Source organism: Oncorhynchus mykiss, chromosome 27 (assembly GCF_057628025.1).
Source record: "Oncorhynchus mykiss isolate SJ-2025 chromosome 27, ASM5762802v1, whole genome shotgun sequence".
In the NCBI taxonomy this organism is placed as follows: domain Eukaryota; kingdom Metazoa; phylum Chordata; class Actinopteri; order Salmoniformes; family Salmonidae; genus Oncorhynchus; species Oncorhynchus mykiss.
The window spans coordinates 52457455-52484042 of NC_143048.1; the positions used below are offsets into that span (position 1 = coordinate 52457455).

The following is a 26588-nucleotide window of genomic DNA, read 5'->3' on the forward strand; positions in this document are numbered from 1 at the left end:
CCAGTAAGACTCACAGCTGTAATCACTGCCAAAGCTGCTCCTACAAAGTTTTGACTCAGGGGTGTGAATACTTATACAATTAGATATTTCTTTATTTCATTTTCAATAAATTTGCAAAAACATGTTTTCACTTTATCTTTATGGGGTATTGTGTGTAGATGGGTGGGAAAAAATAACTTCAGTCAATGTTGAATTCAGACTGTAAAACAACAAAATGTAGAATCAGTCAAGGGGTATGAAGACTTTCTGAAGGCACTCACTGTCTCTCTCTCTCTATCACTCTCTCTCATCAAACTCCTCTTGCCTCTCTTGTCTCTAGAACTCTGGCCACAGGGACTGCGATGTCCAGTATGCAGAGCTGGATACTGCGTCTCTGGCCTACTCCCCCAGCACACGGAGCTCTATGCACTCTGCCGGGGACCTTGTCGAGTATGCAACCATCCAGCCTAGCTCACACTAACGCATGCCATTATAGGCCTTTTCCCTCCGACTCTGGCTTCAAGGTACACAGACTGGTGCACTCTCCTCTCCCCTCCTCTCTCATCTCTCCTCTCCTCTCCCATGCCTTCATCTCCCACTGCCTCCCACACTCTCCTCTCCTCTCCCGTCTCTCATCTCCAACTGTCTCCCACACTCTTCTCTCCCATCCCTCCATCTCCAACTACCTCCCACACTTTCCTCACCTCTCCCTCTTCAGCCTCCTCTCCTCTCCCCCTTGCTTCTCTTGCCCTTGTCTTTTAATCTGCTATTGTTTCATCCACAATTCCTCTCTCTTCTCCCCTGAAAGATTTAATTCTCCCGCTAGTGTGAAGACCATCCCTTCTCCCCCTGAAATAGTTAATTTACCCACTTGTGTAAAGACTATCACCGTTAAACAGGGCAGTGACTGGAACGAGACAGATTCACTGTTAAACAGGGCAGTGACTGGAACGAGACAGATTCACTGTTAAACAGGGCAGTGACTGGAACGAGACAGATTCACTGTTAAACAGGGCAGTGACTGGAACGAGACAGATTCACTGTTAAACAGGGCAGTGACTGGAACGAGACAGATTCACTGTTAAACAGGGCAGTGACTGGAACGAGACAGATTCACTGTTAAACAGGGCAGTGACTGGAACGAGCCAGATTCACTGTTAAAACAAGCAGCCCTGTGTTCCTTCTCAAAGGACCTCCCAACTCATGCATGGCCACCTACACTCCCATTCAGGGATGGAAGTACAGAATAACATGTCTGTGTCCTAAATTGCACCCTATTCCTATATAGTGCACTACTTTTGCCGAGAGCACTGCCTTATCTTTCACACTATTAGCCTTTGTCAAAAGTAGTGCACTATATAGGGTGCCATTTGAGAAGCAAACAATGTCTATGGACATGGTCCAGGTATAAGTAACACAAGTAAGTGTAATTTCCTTCATGTTGTCTCAACAAAGGGAGAGACAACCACATAAACACAGTGTTGGTCCCAGGGAGAGACAACCACATGAACACAGTGTTTGTCCTAGGGAGAGACAACCACATGAACACAGTGTTGGTCCCAGGGAGAGACAACCACATGAACACAGTGTTGGTCCCAGGGAGAGACAACCACATGAACACAGTGTTGGTCCCAGGGAGAGACAACCACATGAACACAGTGTTGGTCCCAGGGAGAGACAACCACATGAACACAGTGTTGGTCCCAGGGAGAGACAACCACATGAACACAGTGTTGGTCCCAGGGAGAGACAACCACATGAACACAGTGTTGGTCCCAGGGAGAGACAACCACATGAACACAGTGTTGGTCCCAGGGAGAGACAACCACATGAACACAGTGTTGGTCCTAGGGAGAGACAACCACATGAACAGGGTCTTTATGAATAAGCCTTTCCTTCTTGTTCTTAAAGAGGAATCAAGTCAACTGCCCCGTCTGTCTGTTGTTCTTAAAGAGGAATCAAGTCAACTGCCCCGTCTGTCTGTTGTTCTTAAAGAGGAATCAAGTCAACTGCCCCGTCTGTCTGTTGTTCTTAAAGAGGAATCAAGTCAACTGCCCCGTCTGTCTGTTGTTCTTAAAGAGGAATCAAGTCAACTGCCCTGTCTGTCTGTTGTTCTTAAAGAGGAATCAAGTCAACTGCCCAGTCTGTCTGTTGTTCTTAAAGAGGAATCAAGTCAACTGTCTGTCTGTCTGTTGTTCTTAAAGAGGAATCAAGTCAACTGTCTGTCTGTCTGTTGTTCTTAGAGGAATCAAGTCAACTGCCCAGTCTGTCTGTTGTTCGTAAAGAGGAATCAAGTCAACTGCCCTGTCTGTCTGTTGTTCTTAAAGAGGAATCAAGTCAACTGCCCTGTCTGTCTGTTGTTCTTAGAGGAGTCAAGTTAACTGTCTGTCTGTCTGTTGTTCATAATGATGCAGAGGAATCAAGTCAACTGCCCCGTCTGTCTGTTGTTCTTAAAGAGGAATCAAGTCAACTGTCTGTCTGTCTGTTGTTCTTAAAGAGGAATCAAGTCAACTGCCATCTCTGTCTGTTGTTCTTAGAGGAATCAAGTCAACTGCCCAGTCTGTCTGTTGTTCTTAAAGAGGAATCAAGTCAACTGCCCCGACTGTCTGTTGTTCTTAAAGAGGAATCAAGTCAACTGTCTGTCTGTCTGTTGTTCTTAAAGAGGAATCAAGTCAACTGCCCTCTCTGTCTGTTGTTCTTAGAAGAATCAAGTCAACTGCCCAGTCTGTCTGTTGTTCTTAAAGAGGAATCAAGTCAACTGTCTGTCTGTCTGTTGTTCTTAAAGAGGAATCAAGTTAACTGCCCTCTCTGTCTGTTGTTCTTAGAGGAATCAAGTCAACTGCCCAGTCTGTCTGTTGTTCTTAAAGAGGAATCAAGTTAACTGTCTGTCTGTCTGTTGTTCTTAAAGAGGAATCAAGTCAACTGCCCTGTCTGTCTGTTGTTCTTAAAGAGGAATCAAGTTAACTGCCCTCTCTGTCTGTTGTTCTTAGAGGAATCAAGTCAACTGCCCAGTCTGTCTGTTGTTCTTAAAGAGGAATCAAGTTAACTGTCTGTCTGTCTGTTGTTCATAATGATGCAGAGGAATCAAGTCAACTGCCCCGTCTGTCTGTTGTTCTTAAAGAGCAATCAAGTCAACTATCTGTCTGTCTGTTGTTCTTAAAGAGGAATCAAGTCAACTGTCTGTCTGTCTGTTGTTCTTAGAGGAATCAAGTCAACTGCCCTGTCTGTCTGTTGTTCTTAAAGAGGAATCAAGTCAACTGTCTGTCTGTCTGTTGTTCATAATGATGCAGAGGAATCAAGTCAACTGCCCCGTCTGTCTGTTGTTCTTAAAGAGCAATCAAGTCAACTGTCTGTCTGTCTGTTGTTCTTAAAGAGGAATCAAGTCAACTGTCTGTCTGTCTGTTGTTCTTAGAGGAATCAAGTCAACTGCCCTGTCTGTCTGTTGTTCTTAAAGAGGAATCAAGTCAACTGCCCCGTCTGTCTGTTGTTCTTAAAGAGGAATCAAGTCAACTGTCTGTCTGTCTGTTGTTCTTAAAGAGGAATCAAGTCAATATATGTGACATGCAAAGTCAATTACATTGTAAGAGTTTCACTTTAAAAGGAAATGTATTTCATAAAGAGTTTATTCATGGACGATATGTTAATTCATGAAATATATGTTGATTAATGGAAGATATTAGTGATGCATCCCCCAGTTTCATTGAATGTACAGCTTAATGTACAGCGTAATGTTGAGATTGAATGTTCAGCTTAATGAAAGAGATTGAATGCACAGCTTAATGAAAGAGATTGAATGCACAGCTTATTGAAAGAGATTGAATGCACAGCTTAATGAAATAGATTGAATGTATAGCTTATTGAAAGAGATTGAATGCACAGCTTAATGAAAGAGAGAGCTTGTGTCAGTGTGAAGATGTGATGCTTTTCTTACCTAACATCTTATTGGCATCATAGGAGGCTTGTCATCCAGAACAAGAGACCATTTTCGAGGAGACATTCAGGTGTAAATGGGTTCTGTCGTTATGTGAAGACTCATAGAGCAAGAAGTTGACCCCTCTTTTTCAAGACCTTTGCAATCCGCCCTGGCATGCTGTCAATTAACTTCTGGGCCACTGATGGCAGCCCAATCTTGCATAATCAATGCTTGGAGTTTGTCAGAATCCCCAATGGGTTTAAGGTCTGGGGAGTTTCCTGGCCATGGACCCAAAATATCTATGTTTTGTTCCCCGAGCCACTTAGTTATCACTTTTGCCTTATGGCAAGGTGCTCCATCATGCTGGAAAAGGCATTGTTCATCACCAAACTGTTCCTGGATGGTTGGGAGAAGTTGCTCTCGGAGGATGTGTTTGTACCATTCTTTGTTCATGGCTATGTTCTTAGGAAAAATTGTGAATGAGCCCACTCCCTTGGCTGAGAAGCAACCCCACACATGAATGGTCTCAGGATGCTTTACTGTTGGCATGACACAGGATTGATGGTAGCTCTCACCTTGTCTTCTCCGGGTAAGCTTTTTGTCCGGATGCCACAAACAATAGGAAAGGGGATTCATCAGAGAAAATGACTTTACCCCAGTCCTCAGCAGTCCAATCCCTGTAGGTTTTGCAGAATATCAGTCTGTCCCTGATGTTTTCCCTGGAGAGAAGTGGCTTCTTTGCTGCCCTTCTTGACACCAGGCCATCCTCCAAAAGTCTTCACCTCACTGTGCGTGCAGATGCACTCACACCTGCCTGCTGCCATTCCTGAGCAAGCTCTGTACTGGTGGTACCCCGATCCCGCACCTGAATCAACTTTAGGAGACGGTCCTGGCGCTTGCTGGACTGTCTTGGGCGCCCTGAAGCCTTCTTCACAACAATTGAACCGCACTCCTTGAAGTTCTTGATGATCCGATAAATGGTTGATTTAGGTGCATCTTACTGGCAGCAATATCCTTGCCTGTGTGTCCTTCCGTGTGACTATAGGGAATAGTGTGCCACTATAGGGAATAGTGCTTGTCTATAGGGACTAGTGTGTGACTATAGGGAATAGAGTGTGACTATAGGGAATAGTGTGTGTCTATAGGGAATAGAGTGTGACTATAGGGAATAGAGTGTGACTATAGGGAATAGTGTGTGTCTATAGGGAATAGAGTGTGACTATAGGGAATAGTGTGTGTCTATAGGGAATAGTGTGTGACTATAGGGAATAGTGTGTGACTATAGGGAATAGAGTGTGACTATAGGGAATAGAGTGTGACTATAGGGAATAGTGTGTGTCTATAGGGAATAGAGTGTGACTATAGGGAATAGTGTGTGTCTATAGGGAATAGAGTGTGTCTATAGGGAATAGTGTGTGTCTATAGGGACAGGTGCTTGTCTATAGGGAATAGTGTGTGTCTATAGGGAATAGTGTGTGACTATAGGGACAGGTGCTTGTCTATAGGGAATAGTGTGTGTCTATAGGGAATAGTGTGTGACTATAGGGAATAGTGTGTGACTATAGGGAATAGTGTGTGACTATAGGGAATAGTGTGTGTCTATAGGGAATAGTGTGTGTCTATAGGGAATAGTGTGTGACTATAGGGAATAGTGTGTGACTATAGGGAATAGTGTGTGTCTATAGGGAATAGTGTGTGTCTATAGGGAATAGTGTGTGTCTATAGAGAATAGTGTGTGACTATAGGGAATAGTGTGTGTCTATAGGGAATAGTGTGTGTCTATAGGGACAGGTGCTTGTCTATAGGGAATAGTGTGTGTCTATAGGGAATAGTGTGTGACTATAGGGAATAGTGTGTGACTATAGGGAATAGTGTGTGACTATAGGGAATAGTGTGTGTCTATAGGGAATAGTGTGTGTCTATAGGGAATAGTGTGTGACTATTGGGAATAGTGTGTGACTATAGGGAAAGGTGTTTGTCTATAGGGAATAGTGTGTGACTATAGGGAAAGGTGCTTGTCTATAGGGAATTGTGTGTGTCTATAGGGAATAGTGTGTGTCTATAGGGACAGGTGCTTGTCTATAGGGAATAGTGTGTGTCTATAGGGAATAGTGTGTGACTATAGGGAATAGTGTGTGACTATAGGGAATAGTGTGTGACTATAGGGAATAGTGTGTGTCTATAGGGAATAGTGTGTGTCTATAGGGAATAGTGTGTGACTATTGGGAATAGTGTGTGACTATAGGGAAAGGTGCTTGTCTATAGGGACTAGTGTGTGACTATAGGGAAAGGTGCTTGTCTATAGGGAATAGTGTGTGACTATAGGGAAAGGTGCTTGTCTATAGGGAATTGTGTGCCACTATAGGGAATAGTGTGTGTCTATAGGGAAAGGGCTTGTCTATAGGGAATAGTGTGTGTCTATAGGGAAAGGTGCTTGTCTATGGGGAATAGTGTGTGTCTATAGGGAATAGAGTATGTCTATAGGGAATAGAGTGTGACTATAGGGAAAGGTGCTTGTCTATGGGGAATAATGTGTGACTATAGGGAATAGTGTGTGACTATAGGGAATAGTGTGTGTCTATAGGGAATAGAGTATGTCTATAGCGAATAGAGTGTGACTATAGGGAAAGGTACTTGTCTATAGGGAATAGTGTGTGTCTATAGGGAATAGAGTGTGTCTATAGGGAATAGTGTGTGTCTATAGGGAATAGAGTGTCTATAGGGAATAGTGTGTGTCTATAGGGAATAGAGTGTGTCTATAGGGTATAGTGTGTGTCTATAGGGAATAGTGTGTCTATAGGGAATAGAGTGTGTCTATAGGGAATAGAGTGTGTCTATAGGGAATAGTGTGTCTATAGGGAATAGAGTGTGTCTACAGGGAATAGTGTGTGTCTATAGGGAATAGTGTTAGTCTATAGGGAAAGCTGCTTGTCTATAGGGAATAGAGTATGTCTATAGGGAATAGAGTGTGACTATAGGGAAAGGTGCTTGTCTATGGGGAATAGTGTGTGTCTATAGGGAAAGGTGCTTGTCTATAGGGAATAGTGTGTCTATAGGGAATAGTGTGTGTCAATAGGGAATAGAGTGAGACTATAGGGAATAGTGTGTGACTATCGGGAATAGTGTGTGTCTGTAGGGAAAGGTGCTTATCTATAGGGAATAGTGTGTGACTATAGGGAATAGTGTGTGACTATAGGGAAAGGTGCTTGTCTATAGGGAATAGTGTGTGTCTCTATAGGGAATAATGTTTGACTATAGAGAATAGTGTGTGACTATAGGGAATAGTGTGTGTCTATAGGGAAAGGTGCTTGTCTATAGGGAATAGTGTGTGTCTATAGGGAATAGTTTGTGTCTATAGGGAATAGTGTGTGTCTATAGGGAAAGGTGCTTGTCTATAGGGAATAGTGTGTGTCTATAGGGAATAGTGTGTGTCTATAGGGAATATTGTGTATCTATAGGGAATAGTGTGTGTCTATAGGGAATAGTGTTTGACTATAGGGAATATTGTGTATCTATAGGGAATAGTGTGTGTCTATATGGAAAGGTGCTTGTCTATAGGGAATAGTGTGTGTCTATAGGGAATTGTGTGCCACTATAGGGAATAGTGTGTGTCTATAGGGAATAGTGTGTGACTATAGGGAATAGTGTGTGACTATAGGGAATAGTGTGTGACTATAGGGAATAGTGTGTGACTATAGGGAATAGTGTGTGACTATAGGGAATAGTGTGTGACTATAGGGAATAGTGTGTGACTATAGGGAATAGTGTGTGACTATAGGGAATAGTGTGTGACTATAGGGAATAGTGTGTGTCTATAGGGAATAGTGTGTGTCTATAGGGAATAGTGTGTGACTATAGGGAATAGTGTGTGACTATAGGGAATAGTGTGTGACTATAGGGAATAGTGTGTGACTATAGGGAATAGTGTGTGACTATAGGGAATAGTGTGTGACTATAGGGAAAGGTGCTTGTCTATAGGGAATAGTGTGTGTCTATAGGGAATAGTGTTTGACTATAGGGAATAGTGTGTGTCTATTGGTGAAATGTGCTTGTCTATAGGGAATAGAGTGTGTCTATAGGGAATAGAGTATGTCTATAGTGAATAGAGTGTGTCTATAGGGAATAGAGTGTGACTATAGGGACAGGTACTTGTCTATGGGGAATAGTGTGTGTCTATAGGGAAAGGTGCTTGTCTATAGGGAAAGGTGCTTGTCTATAGGGAATAGAGTATGTCTATAGGGAAAGGTTCTTGTCTATAGGGAAAGGTGCTTGTCTATAGGGAATAGTGTGTGTCTATAGGGAATAGTGTGTGTCTATAGGGAATAGTGTGTGTCTATAGGGAAAGGTGCTTGTCTATAGGGAAAGGTGCTTGTCTATAGGGAAAGGTGCTTGTCTATAGTGAATAGAGTGTGTCTATAGGGAATAGAGTGTGTCTATAGGGAATAGATTGTGTCTATAGGGACAGGTGCTTGTCTATAGGGAATAGTGTGTGACTATAGGGAATAGTGTGTGACTATAGGGAATAGTGTGTGACTATAGGGAATAGTGTGTGACTATAGGGAAATGTGCTTGTCTATAGGGAATAGTGTGTGACTATAGGGAAATGTGCTTGTCTATAGGGAATAGTGTGTGACTATAGGGAAAGGTGCTTGTCTATAGGGAATAGTGTGTGTCTATAGGGAATAGTGTGTGTCTATAGGGAATAGTGTGTGTCTATTGGTGAAAGGTGCTTGTCTATAGGGAATAGAGTGTGTCTATAGGGAATAGAGTGTGTCTATAGGGAATAGAGTGTGTCTATAGGGAATAGAGTATGTCTATAGTGAATAGAGTGTGTCTATAGGGAATAGAGTGTGACTATAGGGACAGGTACTTGTCTATGGGGAATAGTGTGTGTCTATAGGGAAAGGTGCTTGTCTATAGGGAAAGGTGCTTGTCTATAGGGAAAGGTGCTTGTCTATAGGGAAAGGTGCTTGTCTATAGGGAATAGAGTATGTCTATAGGGAAAGGTGCTTGTCTATAGGGAAAGGTGCTTGTCTATAGGGAAAGGTGCTTGTCTATAGTGAATAGAGTGTGTCTATAGGGAATAGTGTGTGTCTATAGGGAAAGGTGCTTGTCTATAGGGAAAGGTGCTTGTCTATAGGGAAAGGTGCTTGTCTATAGTGAATAGAGTGTGTCTATAGGGAATAGTGTGTGTCTATAGGGAAAGGTGCTTGTCTATATGGAATAGAGTGTGTCTATAGGGAATAGAGTGTGTCTATAGGGAATAGAGTGTGACTATAGGGAATAGTGTTTGTCTATAGGGAATAGTGTGTGACTGTAGGGAATAGTGTGTGACTATAGGGAATAGTGTGTGACTATAGGGAATATTGTGTGACTATAGAGAATAGTGTGTGACTATAGGGAAAGGTGCTTGTCTATAGGGAATAGTGTGTGTCTATAGGGAAAGGTGCTTGTCTATAGGGAATAGTGTGTGACTATAGGGAATAGTGTGTGACTATAGGGAATAGTGTGTGACTATAGGGAATAGTGTGTGTCTATAGGGAATAGTGTGTGACTATAGGGAATAGTGCTTGTCTATAGGGAATAGTGTGTGACTATAGGGAATAGTGTGTGTCTATAGGGAATAGTGTGTGACTATAGGGAATAGTGCTTGTCTATAGGGAATAGTGTGTGACTATAGGGAAAGGTGCTTGTCTATAGGAAATAGTTTGTGACTATAGGGAAAGGTGCTTGTCTATAGGGAATAGTTTGTGACTATAGGGAAAGGTGCTTGTCTATAGGGAAAGGTGCTTGTCTATAGGGAATAGTGTGTGTCTATAGGGAATAGTGTGTGTCTATAGGGAAAGGTGCTTGTCTATAGGGAATAGTGTGTGTCTATAGGGAATAGTGTGTGTCTATAGGGAATAGAGTGTGTCTATAGGGAATAGAGTGTGTCTATAGGGAATAGAGTGTGTCTATAGGGAATAGTGTGTGTCTATAGGGAATAGAGTGTGTCTATAGGGAATAGAGTGTGTCTATAGGGAATAGTGTGTGTCTATAGGGAATAGTGTGTGACTATAGAGAATAGTGTGTGTCTATAGTGAATAGTGTGTGACTATAGAGAATAGTGTGTGTCTATAGGGAATAGTGTGTGTCTATAGGGAATAGTGTGTGTCTATAGGGAATAGAGTGTGTCTATAGGGAATAGTGTGTGACTATAGAGAATAGTGTGTGTCTATAGGGAATAGTGTGTGTCTATAGGGAATAGTGTGTGTCTATAGGGAATAGTGTGTGTCTATAGGGAATAGTGTGTGTCTATAGGGAATAGAGTGTGTCTATAGGGAATAGTGTGTGACTATAGGGAATAGAGTGTGTCTATAGGGAATAGTGTGTGTCTATAGGGAATAGTGTGTGTCTATAGGGTATAGTGTGTGTCTATAGGGAATAGTGTGTGTCTATAGGGAATAGTGTGTGTCTATAGGGAATAGTGTGTGACTATAGGGAATAGTTTGTGACTATAGGAATAGTGTGTGACTATAGGGAATAGTGTGTGACTATAGGGAAAGGTGCTTGTCTATAGGGAATAGTGTGTGTCTATAGGGAATAGTGTGTGTCTATAGGGAATAGTGTGTGACTATAGGGAATAGTGTGTGACTATAGGGAATAGTGTGTGACTATAGGGAAAGGTGCTTGTCTATAGGGAATAGTGTGTGTCTATAGGGAATAGTGTGTGTCTATAGGGAATAGTGTGTGACTATAGGGAATAGTGTGTGACTATAGGGAATAGTGTGTGACTATAGGGAATAGTGTGTGACTATAGGGAATAGTGTGTGACTATAGGGAATAGTGTGTGACTATAGGGAATAGTGTGTGACTATAGGGAATAGTGTGTGACTATAGGGAATAGTGTGTGACTATAGGGAATAGTGTGTGACTATAGGGAATAGTGTGTGACTATAGGGAATAGTGTGTGTCTATAGGGAATAGTGTGTGTCTATAGGGAATAGTGTGTGACTATAGGGAATAGTGTGTGACTATAGGGAATAGTGTGTGACTATAGGGAATAGTGTGTGACTATAGGGAATAGTGTGTGACTATAGGGAATAGTGTGTGACTATAGGGAATAGTGTGTGACTATAGGGAATAGTGTGTGACTATAGGGAATAGTGTGTGACTATAGGGAATAGTGTGTGACTATAGGGAATAGTGTGTGACTATAGGGAATAGTGTGTGACTATAGGGAATAGTGTGTGACTATAGGGAATAGTGTGTGTCTATAGGGAATAGTGTGTGTCTATAGGGAATAGTGTGTGACTATAGGGAATAGTGTGTGACTATAGGGAATAGTGTGTGACTATAGGGAATAGTGTGTGACTATAGGGAATAGTGTGTGACTATAGGGAATAGTGTGTGACTATAGGGAATAGTGTGTGACTATAGGGAATAGTGTGTGACTATAGGGAATAGTGTGTGACTATAGGGAATATTGTGTGACTATAGGGAATAGTGTGTGACTATAGGGAATAGTGTGTGACTATAGGGAAAGGTGCTTGTCTATAGGGAAAGGTGCTTGTCTATAGGGAAAGGTGCTTGTCTATAGGGAATAGTGTTTGATCATTTCCTGCAGTTCTACACATTTGTGACATGGCTAATTGAATTTCTAAAATTACACCTGGTGTATTTTGCTATTTCTACTCTCAACCGTAAGTTGTGACCCAGACTGAGTCCCAACATTTTTTAAAAATTATATATATATATACAGTGCCTTGCGAAAGTATTCGGCCCCCTTGAGTTAATACTTTGTAGCGCCACCTTTTGCTGCGATTACAGCTGTAAGTCGCTTGGGGTAATGTCTCTATCAGTTTTGCACATCGAGAGACTGAAATGTTTTCCCATTCCTCCTTGCAAAACAGCTCGAGCTCAGTGAGGTTGGATGGAGAGCATTTGTGAACAGCAGTTTTCAGTTCTTTCCACAGATTCTCGATTGGATTCAGGTCTGGACTTTGACTTGGCCATTCTAAAACCTGGATATGTTTATTTTTGAACCATTCCATTGTAGATTTTGCTTTATGTTTTGGATCATTGTCTTGTTGGAAGACAAATCTCCGTCCCAGTCTCAGGTCTTTTGCAGACTCCATCATGTTTTCTTCCAGAATGGTCCTGTATTTGACTCCATCCATCTTCCCATTAATTTTAACCATCTTCCCTGTCCCTGCTGAAGAAAAGCAGGCCCAAACCATGATGCTGCCACCACCATGTTTGACAGTGGGGATGGTGTGTTCAGCTGTGTTGCTTTTACGCCAAACATAACGTTTTGCATTGTTGCCAAAAAGTTCAATTTTGGTTTCATCTGACCAGAGCACCTTCTTCCACATGTTTGGTGTGTCTCCCAGGTGGCTTGTAGCAAACTTTAAACGACACTTTTTATGGATATCTTTAAGAAATGGCTTTCTTCTTGCCACTCTTCCATAAAGGCCAGATTTGTGCAATATACGACTGATTGTTGTCCTATGGACAGAGTCTCCCACCTCAGCTGTAGATCTCTGCAGTTCATCCAGAGTGAGAATGGGCCTCTTGGCTGCATCTCTGATCAGTCTTCTCCTTGTATGAGCTGAAAGTTTAGAGGGACGGCCAGGTCTTGGTAGATTTGCAGTGGTCTGATACTCCTTCCATTTCAATATTATCGCTTGCACAGTGCTCCTTGGGATGTTTAAAGTTTGGGAAATCTTTTTGTATCCAAATCCGGCTTTAAACTTCTTCACAACAGTATCTCGGACCTGCCTGGTGTGTTCCTTGTTCTTCATGATGCTCTCTGCGCTTTTAACGGACCTCTGAAACTATCACAGTGCAGGTGCATTTATACGGAGACTTGATTACACACAGGTGGATTGTATTTATCATCATTAGTCATTTAGGTCAACATTGGATAATTCAGAGATCCTCACTGAACTTCTGGAGAAAGTTTGCTGCACTGAAAGTAAAGGGGCTGAATAATTTTGCACGGCCAATTTTTCAGTTTTTGATTTGTTAAAAAAGTTTGCCTTGACGACAGCTTTGCACACTCTTGGCATTCTACCAACCAGCTTCACCTGGAATGCTTTTCCAACCGTCTTGAAGGAGTTCCCACATATGTTGAGCACTTCTTGTCTGCTTTTCCTTCACTCTGTGGTCCAACTCATCCCAAACCATCTGAATTGGGTTGAGGTCGGGTGAATGTGGAGGCCAGGTCATCTGATGCAGCACTCCATCACTCTCCTTCATGATCAAATAGCCCTTACACAGCCTGGAGGTGTGTTGGGTCATTGTCCTGTTGAAAAACAAATGATAGTCCCACTAAGCCCAAACCAGATATGATGGCATATCACTGCAGAATGCTGTTGTAGCCATGCTGGTTAAATTTGTCTTGAATTCTAAATAAATCACCATCACCATCAGCACCTCCTACTCCATGCTTCATGGTGGGAACTACACATGAGGAGATCATCCGTTCACCTGCTCTGCGAAATGGCGGTGGAACCAAAAATCTCAAATTTGGACTCATCAGACCAAAGGACAGATTACCACCAGTCTAATGTTCATTGCTCGTGTTTCTTGGCCCAAGCAAGTCTCTTCTAATTATTGGTGTCCTTTAGTAGTGGTTTCTTTGCAGCAATTCGACCATGAAGGCATGATCCACGAGGTCTCCTCTGAACAGTTGATGTTGAGGTGTGTCGGTTACTTAAATTATGTGAAGCATTTATTTGGGCTGCAATCTGAGGTGCAGTTAACTCTAATGAACTTATACTCTGCAGCAGAGGTAACTCTGGGTCTTCCTTTCCTGTGCCGGTCCTCATGAGAGACCGTTTCGGATAGGTGGGGCACTACAAAAAAATTACAAAAATCAAAATATTAAACATTCATGAACATTTAAAAAAAGCTTTACGGCAAAAGCATACCCTGCGATTATCTGAGGACAGCACCCCACACACAAAAGCTTTAACAACATTTTCCAAACTAGCAGAGGCGTCACAAAAGTCAGAAATATCGATAAAATAAATCACTTACTTTAGAAGATCTTCCTCTGTTTGCAATCCCAAGGGTCGCAGCTACACAACAAATGTTTTTTTTGTTCGATAAAGTCCTTCTTTCTATCTAAGTTTGATTCAGTAATCCACCCGTTCCACGTGCATACAAAGGAATCCCAAAAGTTACCAATAAACTTCGTCCAAACAAGTCAAACAACGTTTCCAATCAATCCTCAGGTACCCTAATATGTAAATAAATGATACAATTTAACACAAAGAATAGTGTGTTCAATACCGGAGATAAATAACGAAGTGCGCGCCCTCATCCACGGGCGCCACAAGACTACAGTCCAAAATTAGAGCCTCCTTGAAAAACTACATTTACTAAGTCATTTTTCAAAAAACAAGCCTGAAACCCTTTCTAGAGACTCTTGACCTCTAGTGGAATCCATAGGAACTGCAATCTGGGAGGTATTCCTTTGAATCTCCCATAAACAAGCGTTTGAATGGGTGGTGACCTAAAAAAAAAAGAGTCTGGATGGATTCTCTTTGTGTATTCACCTGTTGTTAAACTGAACAGAAAGTCTCTAACTCTTCTCTTTCTTCTCTTCTTTTCTTCTCCTCTCTTCTCTCTCTCGAGACGATGTGAGGGAGAATTGTCAGGGCAGCAAACTAGACTCTCCTCAGGACATTTCATTACGTTCATGACTAGACTCACTCTGGACATTTCATTACATTCATAACATAATAAGATACTGTACGTCCGTCATCACAAGGAACATCTGTTGGGGTATATGAATTTTGTCAGACCCTAAACCCCCAAATCACAGCTGTTGGTGTAGATGTCTAATGAATTCTGTCAGACTCCCAAATCACAGCTGTTCGTGTGGACTTCTAATGAATTCTGTCAGACCCCCAAATAACAGCTGCTGGTGTAGATGTCTAATAAATTCTTTGAGACCACAATCCCCTAAATCACAGCTGTTGGTGAAGACGTCCTATGAATTCTGTCAGACCCCCAAATCTCAGCTGTTTGTGTAGACTTCTAATGAATTCTGTCAGACCCCCAAATCACAGCTGTTCGTGTGGACTTCTAATGAATTCTGTCAGACCCCCAAATCACAGCTGTTTGTGTAGACGTCTAATGAATTCTGTGAGAACACAATCCGCCAAATCACAGCTGTTGGTGTAGACGTCTAATGAATTCTGTCAGACCCCAAACCCCCAAGGTACAGCTGTTGGTGTAGATGTCTAATGAATTCTGTCAGACCCCCAAATCACAGCTGTTGGTGTAGATGTCTTATGAATTCTGTTAGACCCCCAAATCACAGCTGTTGGTGTAGATGTCTTATGAATTCTGTCAAACCTCTAAATCACAGCTGTTGTTGTAGACGTCTAATGAATTCTGTCAGACCCTCTTGGTTGCTCTTCCCAAAACCAGTCATATTACTAAAGGATCTGACACTTTATTTTAATTTTTTTGCCTAAATTGACACGAAATGTAACATCCTGTAGCTTAGTACTTGAAGCAAGGGTATACACATTCTTGATACCATTTGTAAGGAAACACTTTGAAGTTTGTGGAAATGTGAAAGAATAAAAATAATTAGATCTGGTAATACAAAGAAAAAAACATGTTAGGCCACAATGTATTATTCCTGTTTAGGCACAATTTAGATTTTGGCCAATAGATGGCAGCAGTGTATGTGCAAAGTTTTAGACTGATCCAATGAACCATTGAATTTCTGTTCAAAATGTTGTATCAAGTCTGCTCAAATGTGCCTAATTGGTTTATTGATACATTTTCAAGTTCATAACTGTGCACTCTCCTCAAACAATAGCATCGTATTCTTTCACTGTAATAGCTACTGTAAATTGGACAGTGTAGTTAGATTAACATGAATTTACGCTTTCTGCCCATATCAGATATGTCTATGTCTTGGGAAATGTTCTTGTTACTTACAACCTCTTGCTAATCACATTAGCGCACGTTAGCTCAACCATCCCACGGGGGGGGGGACAGCAATCCTGTAGAGGTTATAAAAGTATTTTCTTTCCATTGTTAATGCTTTCCCTCCTGAGGCCTTATTTGTCAAACTATGTTGATCTTCGGGTATCGTCTACACCCACCATTAAGTGGAAGTTCTGACTTAGGCAAAATGCAAATTTAATTAGACAACTTCAAAATGAAGGGGGAACTTGTTTTTAGGAAAACATCTGACTCTGAACTTAAAACAGTAACAGTGCCTCCAGAGATAAATAATTAAAGCGATACGCAGAATGTCTAGTCCCCTCAAACTCACGTCTGGACCTCTGGTCTAGTCAATGACTTGGGAGTGTAGACCAGGAGGGCTAGTTAATGACTTGGGAGTGTGGACCCGGTGGGCTAGTTAATGACTTGGGAGTGTGGATCCGGAGGGCTAGTTAACCTCTCTACAGTCTCTACAGAAACACATCAACTCATCTGTCTTTATGTCTCTACAGAAACACATCAACTCATCTGTCTTTATGTCTCTACAGAAACACATCAACTCACCTGTCTTTATGTCTCTACAGAAACACATCAACTCATCTGTCTTTATGTCTCTACAGAAACACATTAGAAACACATCAACTCATCTGTCTTTATGTCTCTACAGAAACACATCAACTCATCTGTCTTCATGTCTCTACAGAAACACATCAACTCATCTGTCTTTATGTCTCTACAGAAACACATCAGAAACACATCAGGTCATCTGTCTTCATGTCTCTACAGAAACACATCAACTCATCTGTCTTTATGTCTCTACAGAAACACATCAACTCATCTGTCTTTATGTCTCTACAGAAACACATCAACTCATCTGTCTTTATGTCTCTACAGAAACACATCAACTCATCTGTCTTCATGTCTCTACAGAAACACATCAACTCATCTGTCTTTATGTCTCTACAGAAACACATCAACTCATCTGTCTTTATTTCTCTACAGAAACACATCAACTCATCTGTCTTTATGTCTCTACAGAAACACATCAACTCATCTGTCTTCATGTCTCTACAGAAACACATCAACTCATCTGTCTTTATGTCTCTACAGAAACACATCAACTCATCTGTCTTCATGTCTCTACAGAAACACATCAACTCATCTGTCTTTATGTCTCTACAGAAACACATCAACTCATCTGTCTTCATGTCTCTACAGAAACACATCAACTCATCTGTCTTCATGTCTCTACAGAAACACATTAGAAACACATCAACTCACCTGTCTTCATGTCTCTACAGAAACACATCAACTCATCTGTCTTCATGTCTCTACAGAAACACATCAACTCATCTGTCTTTATGTCTCTACAGAAACACATCAACTCATCTGTCTTTATGTCTCTACAGAAACACATTAGAAACACATCAACTCATCTGTCTTCATGTCTCTACAGAAACACATCAACTCATCTGTCTTCATGTCTCTACAGAAACACATCAGCTCATCTGTCTTGTCTTCAGCTCATCTGTCTTGTCTTTCTGTCTTCCTATGTTGATGCCGGTCACATGTCCTTTGTTGATCCCCTTTTCCCTTATCTGTTGGGTAGTGTTTGTTTGAAATTACATTTGTTGTTCAATGGTTTTGGCTAGAAATTGTTGAACTTGGTATAAACGTTAAATCCTTTGCCCTATACAGTATGTGTTCTGATCCCTTTACAAAAATGTATATATGTTTTCCACGCTCAACCCAAACTGTCTGCTATCACAGGTATCATTCCAGCTGACAACCCTCCCTCTGCTCAAGCCATACTGTCTGCTATCACAGCTATCATTCCAGCTGACAACCCTCCCTCTGCTCAAGCTATACTGTCTGCTATCACAGCTATCATTCCAGCTGACAACCCTCCCTCTGCTCAAGCCATACTGTCTGCTATCACAGCTATCATTCCAGCTGACAACCCTCCCTCTGCTCAAGCCATACTGTCTGCTATCACAGCTATCATTCCAGCTGACAACCCTCCCTCTGCTCAAGCCATACTGTCTGCTATCACAGCTATCATTCCAGCTGACAACCCTCCCTCTGCTCAAGCCATACTGTCTGCTATCACAGCTATCATTCCAGCTGACAACCCTCCCTCTCCTCAACCCATACCTATTATTATTATTATTATTATTATTATTATTATTGTTCTAGATAAGTGAAGATGTCTATCTGGTTGTGTTTACCCTGCAACAGGCCATACTGTAACTTACCCCCGCCTCCCCCCTCCTCCTATACATGAAATTAGTTTAAAACAAAAAAAAATTCAAATTATTGTATAATTCTGTTTTATTATCTGTGGATTTGTTGCCCCTACCAACGGACAGATCTGGGATCCTCCTTATCATAGATGTAAAGATGCTGGGGGGCAGTTTGTAAGTTGATGTTTCATCTCCCTTTTCTCATCTTTAATATTATTTTGTTTGCATGCTTACATACTGTTTGTCTGTCATTTCAACTAATCAGCATTACATTCACGTTTGTTTTTAGGATGTCTATGTAAAAGTTGATTAGACTAATTGTCTAATTTGATTTAGAGTAAAAATGTTTGTAGTAATCAATGTTCCCTCTAAACTGCACTCGTATGCGGCCGCGCAGGTCACCCTGGGACTGCCACGGAGAATAAATATCAGCCCACACAGAGAAGCACGAGATTGAACTTCACTCACCTTTCTAGTTTCCCCTTTAGTTAATTCTATCAAAGTTTCCCTCTACTGTGGGAATTGTGATTGAATCAATGCAATATTAGCCACTTTCAATGCAACATACCGACACAAAACAAACGGTGCAAGATATTTTCTTGTAGGCAGAGTATATTTGAGTAGTATTCTATTGCATTGACAGCCATGACTCAGGCCCATACTCTACACAGACTGGTGCGCCATAACCAATCAGAGCTGCAGTATCCCTATATGCAAATAGACCCTTACTATATATGGATCTGTGCCCTTCACTTTGAACTGGACTGTGTTTACAGCATGAGTGGTTGCGAGTAGATTTGCTTGTTTTAAGATCAAAGCGAGAGCTGCATGTAGCTACGTGTGCATATTTGTTCATATCCTTTGCCAGTTAGTGAGTTATTAGCCCAGTTATAGATAATGTGTAGTCAGCAATAGGGGAGTGATTGCTTCCTGCAAGTGCACAAAATGTACACATTTCTAGACATCTTTGTAAAGCAAGTCAGGTAAAGAGTGTTTTTTTCTGTCTTAAAGGGGAAGTGTTGTATTTTGAGACAGTCTTGAATAAGCTAAGTGGCCAATAGGCAGAGGGTAGCATAATTTTGTCTGATTCTCTGTAATAATGGAATGGGAATAATAACCAATTTTATTTTGTGAAGTGGTTTCTTGCATCAAACAACACAACAACATGTTCAGTCACCTTGTCTGAAGGAAAAGTGGTTAAACAGGTAAATCCCAACATTTTTTTTTCAAAAGTCTCATGGAATGTAGGCCTATATTGAACACCACACATTGGCTGCTGCTGTAGGCTGAATGATGGAACAACTATTTCCATGTTAAAATGTTATGGGATGCATTTCTCCATTGTTTTTGAAGGTAGGCCACTCTGGCAAGCCTACGTCATGATCAAACAGCCACAGTACACACACACTTGGCCACTGTTATAACTGTAACTTAAAGCGGGTACAGCCTCTGTGTTCACAGTAAACACTCGCCAGAAGGTGCCAGAAATACGTGCCAGAAGATTGCGCTCAGCAGACCTGAAACTTGCTCAGTGGCACATTCTTTGGAGGGAGCATTGGTAGTAAGCATGCCGCTTTATTGAAATCACAAATACGGAAGTTACGTAATAAGTAATAACTATCTTCACATTCAAACAAATATTTTATAAAATTAAGTTTTCGAAGAGGGAGTTGCACAATTGAATTAACTATAAATGCGGAAGCTAGTTTGATCAATTATCAATACACAGTATGATAATCAACTGAGATTAAGGAAGCAATTAATTAATCTCACTTTAATATCAAGGGAAAATATATATGTTAAAACCATGTCAAAATATACACACTACCGATCAGAAGTTTGGGGTCACTTAGAAATGTCCTAGTTTTATAAACAAAAACAATATGGGGATGAGGTAGGTAGTTGGTTGGCTGGGCTATTTACAGATGGGCTATGTACAGCTGCAGCGATCGGTAAGCTGCTCTGATAGCTGACGCTTAAAGTTAGTGAGGGAGATATACGTCTCCAACTTCAGTGATTTTTGCAATTTGTTCCAGTCATTGGCAGCAGAGAACTGGAAGAAAAGGGGGCCAAAGGAGGTGTTGGCTTTGGCAGATGACCTGTGAAATATACCTGCTGGAACGCGTGTTACGATTGGGTGTTGCTATGGTGACCAGTGAGCTGAGATAAGGCAGGGCTTTACAAAGCAAAGACTTCTAGATGACCTGGAGCCAGTGGGTTTGGCGACGAATATGTAGCGAGGACCAGCCAACGACAGCATACAGGTCGCAGTGGTGGGTAGCATATGGGGCTTTGGTGACGTTGTGTTAGCTAATCCAAGTTTATAATTTTAAAAGGCTATTTGATCATTAGAAAACCCTTTTGCAATTATGTTAGCACAGCTGAAAGCTGTTTTACAACTTTACAACTGGCCTTCTTTAGACTAGTTGAGTATCTGCAGCGTCAGCATTTGTGGGTTCGATTGCATGCACAAAATGGCCAGAAACAAAGATCTTTCTTCTAAAACTCGTCAGTCTATTCTTGTTCTGAGAAATGAATTGCCAACAAACTGAAGATCTCGTGCAACGCTGTGTACTACTCCCTTCACAGAACAGTACAAACTGGATCGAACCAGAATAGAATGAGGAGTGGGTGGCCCCGGTGCACAACTGAGCAAGAGGACAAGTACATTAGAGTGTCTAGTTTGAGAAATAGATGCCTCACAAGTCCTCAACTGGCAGCTTCAGTAAATAGTACCCGCAAAACACCAGTCTCAACGTCAACAGTGAAGAGGCAACTCCGAGATGCTGGACTTCTAGGCAGACTTTATTGCTCCAGACCACCGCAAGGGGGAGTTAGAGCACTCATGCAACTGGGTCCAAAGGTTTTTATATGACCAATCATATTGAGTGGTTCCAATGAGAAGGTTTGGGATGAGTTAGACAGCAGAGTGATCTGGAAAAGTAGCCAACAAGTGCTCAGCATGTGTGGGAACTCCTTTAAGACTGTTGGAAAAGCGTTCCCCATGAAGTTGGTTGAGAGAATTCCAAGAGTGTGCAAAGCTGTCTTCAAGGCAAAGGGTGGCTACTTTGTAGAATCTCAAATATAAAATATGTTGGCCACTAGATGGTATTTATCATGACACCTTTGATTGAGTATCCAGCATTCCAGCATTAAACTTCTGATTGAGCATCCAGCATTCCAGCATTAAACCTCTGATTGTGTATTCAGCAGTCTAGCATTAAACCTCTGATTGTGTATTCAGCAGTCTAGCATTAAACCTCTGATTGTGTATTCAGCAGTCTAGCATTAAACCTCTGATTGTGTATTCAGCAGTCTAGCATTAAACCGCTGAGTATCCAGTAGTCTAGCATTAAACCTCAGGTTATCCAACAGTCTAGCATTACATCTCTGATTATCCAACAGTCTAGCATTAAACCTCTGATTATCCAGCATTCCAGCATTAAACCTCTGAGTATTCAGCAGTCTAGCATTAAACTGCTGATTGAGTATCCAGCAGTCTAGCATTAAACCTCTGATTGAGTATCCAGCAGTCTAGCATTAAACCTCTGAATATCCAGTAGTCTAGCATTAAACCTCTGATTGAGTATCCAGTAGTCAAGCATTAAACCTCTGATTGAGTATCCAGTAGTCTAGCATTACACCTCTGAGTATTCAGCAGTCTAGCATTAAACATCTGAGTATCCAGTAGTCTAGCATTGAACCTCTGATTATCCAACAGTCTAGCATTACACCTCTGATTATCCAGCATTCCAGCATTAAACCTCTGATTATCCAGCATTCCAGCATTAAACCTCTGAGTATTCAGCAGTCTAGCATTAAACTGCTGATTGAGTATCCAGCAGTCTAGCATTAAACCTCTGAGTATTCAGCAGTCTAGCATTAAACTGCTGATTGAGTATCCAGCAGTCTAGCATTAAACCTCTGAGTATTCAGCAGTCTAGCATTAAACCTCTGATTGAGTATCCAGCAGTCTAGCATTAAACCTCTGATTGAGTATTCAGCAGTCTAGCATTAAACCTATGCATTTCCAGTATTCTAGCATTAAACCTCTGATTGAGTATTCAGCAGACTAGCATTAAACCTCTGAATATCCAGTCGTCTAACATTAAACCTCTCACAAGATTGACTAGTCGATATTAATTTACTTTGTTGCTATCTAAGCTAATGAGGTGGGTATCTTTAATGACTCCACCCCCCTCCCCTGATGAAATGTTACATTTAGTTGGTCTTATACCAGTTTAATCACAGTGTAAATACTGCTGTAGAAACATGGTGTTACAAGTGTAATAAATTGTTATCACACAGATATAAAAAAATAATTTATGTAAAGTGTTACTTATGTTTGTTGTTTGATTACAGAAGTTTCAACGAACTCTCAATGCCATATTGATATTTGTTTATAGCTGACACTAAAATGGTCTTTTCGCTTTGACTCTCTTTGTTTCCACAGAACTGTGGGTGGCAAGAACTATCAAACCCGGCTGAACATGTGAGCTACCATCCAGTCTACAACAAGGAACAATGTCTCGAGTCACAACCCGCTCAGACCTACACACCTCCTGTTACCTTCTTACCCCAGAACCCCTACACACATCCTCTCTCAAACAACCCCCTGTACCCCGCCAGCTATCCCGCCCAAGGTCAGGGCGAGGCTCCCCGGCCCTTATTCCCTAAGGAGCAGTCCGTGTGACCCACTTATATATTTACAGCACTGTAAGAGACATTATCATTCTGAAATACACCAAGCTACACCAAGCTTTGCTGTAAGGGTTTCTATGCTATGCCCCTGCCCCATCACCACCACTGTCTCTCTGTCTGTCCTATGAGCCTGATGATGGAGTGGGCATCCCCTGCTATGATGGAAGTGTCAGTTGTTTGTGGACAAGAAAACCTTGTGTGTTGTGCACTGCATGTTTCACCGAGGCTATCAGTAGGACCCCTCATCTTGTTCTGCTATTATAGACACCTTCTCACTCCACTTCACCTCACTGTCCTAATGGATCACTGTTCTTCAACCTTTACTCTCTACTTCACATGGACCTAGCTATCTCACTGTCTTCACCTCACTGTCCTAATGGATCTCTGTTCTTCAACCTTTACTCTCTACTTCACATGGACCTAGCTATCTCACTGTCTTCACCTCACTGCCCTATTGGGTTGATTTTTGTCAACCAAAAAAAATGTATGTGAAGAAATATGTACAACCCCTGGAAAGTGGTCATTATTATTATTTTTTATCTATATATATATATATATATTTGGACACATGGACATTTGAGTTAAATTCATTGATAAAGGTAACCGAATATTTACTAAGAAAATGTTATGCAGTTAATATAAACAAAAATGCAATGTCCTTATGCAGAAAACGTGACTATACCCCTTCCTTTACAATGGCTGAACTTAGAATCAGGTGCAACAAAAAAGGTGCATTAAGGAAGTCATTAGAGAGTACCTTGGGAGGGTCCAGCCTTCCATAAAGATTAGAAACTTGGTTTTAACCATATGGCTGTGTGGCTACACATCATGCCAAGATCAAAAGACCTCTGAGGCCCTCAGAAGAAACCTTATTGATGCCCATGAATCTGGGAAGGGTTACATATCCATTTCCACACAATCTGAAGTACATCGTTCCACTGTCCGAAGGATCATCCACAAATGGATAAAATTCCAGACCACTGGCAACCTACATAGGACAGATCTTCCCACCAAAATTAACCCAAGAGCTGACCGAAAGAAAGAATATCAAGACACCACTGCTGTTTGCCAGACAACACCTGGGTAAAGACCACTACTAGAACAATGTGCTCTGGACAGATGAGTCAACGGTGGAGTTGTTTGGCCGCAATGCTAGACGCCACATTTGATGAAAACGAAAGACTGCCTTTGAACAGAATAACCTCATACCAACAGTAGAGCATGGAGACGATGGCATTATGGTTTGGGGCTGCTTTGCTGCCTCAGGGCCTGGCCAACATCATTGAGTCAACCATGAATTCCATACTGTAACAGAGAATTATTGAGGAGAATGTGAGGCCATCTGTCAAAAGTTGAAGCTGAACCGAATATGGATCTTCCAACAGGACAATGATCCAAAACACACAAGCAAAGCAACAACAGAATGGCAAAAAAATAAGAAATGGAGGGTTATGGAATGGTCGAGTCAAAGCCCAGATCTCAATCCTGTAGAAATGGAGGGTTATGGAATGGCCGAGTCAAAGCCCAGATCTCAATCCTGTAGAAATGGAGGGTTATGGAATGGCCGAGTCAAAGCCCAGATCTCAGTCCTGTCCAAATGGAGGGTTATGGTATGGCCAAGTCAAAGCTAAGATCTCAGTCCTGTAGAAATGGAGGGTTATGGAATGGCCGAGTCAAAGCCCAGATCTCAGTCCTGTCCAAATGGAGGGTTATGGTATGGTCAAGTCAAAGCTAAGATCTCAGTCTTGTAGAAATGCTTCCGGGGGATTTGAAGCAGGCCGTGCATGCCAGAAAGCCCTGGAACATAACACAGTTGAATCAGTACTGTAAAGAAGAGCGGGCAGACGTTACTCCCAGTCGATGTAAGAGACTAATAGACAGTTACTAGAAATGGCTACATTAAGTTATTTCAGCCAAAGGCGGAAACACCAGCTATTGAAGCTAGGGGCGCACTTATTTTTTGTGCACTATGGAATTGCATTTCTGTAGTTTTTTGATGAATAAATGATCGCCAAGTTTAGTCTTTCAGTGTCATGTTTTAAATGAGGTTATCTTTGTCAGGAGCGTTGAAGTAAAGATGACATATACATCTGTCCAAATAAATACAACAAAGACAACCTTCCGGGGGTTACTTACTTTTTACCATGACTGTACACCATGGTGTAACTCAAGATTTTATTATACTATTTTACCTTTTCTCTTCCCACAGTAGTAGTGTTCTCGTTTCTCTTCCCACAGTAGTAGTGACCTCGTTTCTCTTCCCACAGTAGTAGTGACCTCTTTCTCTTCCCACAGTAGTAGTGACCTCTTTCTCTTCCCACAGTAGTAGTGACCTCTTTCTCTTCCCATAGTAGTAGTGACCTCTTTCTCTTCCCACAGTAGTAGTGACCTCTTTTCTCTTCCCACAGTAGTAGTGACCTCTTTCTCTTCCCACAGTAGTAGTGATCTCTTCTCTTCCCACAGTAGTAGTGACCTCTTTTCTCTTCCCACAGTAGTAGTGACCTCTTTTCTCTTCCCACAGTAGTAGTGACCTCTTTCTCTTCCCACAGTAGTAGTGACCTCTTTCTCTTCCCACAGTAGTAGTGACCTCTCTTCCCACAGTAGTAGTGACCTCTCTTCCCACGTTAGTAGTGACCTCTTTCTCTTCCCATAGTAGTAGTGACCTCTTTCTCTTCCCACAGTAGTAGTGACCTCTTTTCTCTTCCCACAGTAGTAGTGACCTCTTTCTCTTCCCACAGTAGTAGTGACCTCTTTCTCTTCCCACAGTAGTAGTGACCTCTTTTCTCTTCCCACAGTAGTAGTGACCTCTCTTCCCACAGTAGTAGTGACCTCTCTTCCCACGTTAGTAGTGACCACTTTCACTTCCCACAGTAGTAGTGAACTATTTTCTCTTCTCACAGTAGTAGTGACCTCTTTCTCTTCTCACAGTAGTAGTGACCGCTTTCTCTTCCCACAGTAGTAGTGACCTCTTTTCTCTTCCCACAGTAGTAGTGACCTCTTTCTCTCCCCACAGTAGTAGCGACCTCTTTTCTCGTCCCACATTAGTAGTGAACTATTTTCTCGTCCCACAGTAGTAGTGAACTATTTTCTCGTCCCACAGTAGTAGTGAACTATTTTCTCGTCCCACAGTAGTAGTGAACTATTTTCTCGTCCCACAGTAGTAGTGAACTATTTTCTCGTCCCACAGTAGTAGTGAACTATTTTCTCGTCCCACAGTAGTAGTGAACTATTTTCTCGTCCCACAGTAGTAGTGAACTATTTTCTCGTCCCACAGTAGTAGTGAACTATTTTCTCGTCCCACAGTAGTAGTGACCTCTTTTCTCGTCCCACAGTAGTAGTGAACTATTTTCTCGTCCCACAGTAGTAGTGAACTATTTTCTCGTCCCACAGTAGTAGTGAACTATTTTCTCGTCCCACAGTAGTAGTGAACTATTTTCTCGTCCCACAGTAGTAGTGAACTATTTTCTCGTCCCACAGTAGTAGTGAACTATTTTCTCGTCCCACAGTAGTAGTGAACTATTTTCTCGTCCCACAGTAGTAGTGAACTATTTTCTCGTCCCACAGTAGTAGTGAACTATTTTCTCGTCCCACATTAGTAGTGAACTATTTTCTCGTCCCACAGTAGTAGTGAACTATTTTCTCGTCCCACAGTAGTAGTGAACTATTTTCTCGTCCCACAGTAGTAGTGAACTATTTTCTCGTCCCACAGTAGTAGTGAACTATTTTCTCGTCCCACAGTAGTAGTGAACTATTTTCTCGTCCCACAGTAGTAGTGACCTCTTTTCTCGTCCCACAGT

At 41.7% G+C, this 26588-nt stretch overlaps 1 protein-coding gene across 2 annotated transcripts in view; it reads left to right on the forward strand.

Moving 5' to 3' along the window:
• The window catches only part of LOC110507254 (nectin-1-like), a 453892-nt gene extending 430604 nt beyond the window's left edge, over window positions 1-23288 (forward strand). Inside the window, exons 9-10 of one of the 2 annotated variants that reach the window (XM_090224052.1) lie at window positions 320-503; window positions 22544-23288. In XM_090224052.1, the coding sequence (XP_090080178.1) occupies window positions 320-460 (141 nt within the window). In that variant the 3' untranslated portion in view covers window positions 461-503; window positions 22544-23288. The remainder of the gene's footprint in view (window positions 1-319; window positions 504-22543) is intronic. The other variant, XM_090224053.1, reaches the window with a different exon arrangement.
• Window positions 23289-26588: the final 3300 nt, after the last annotated feature.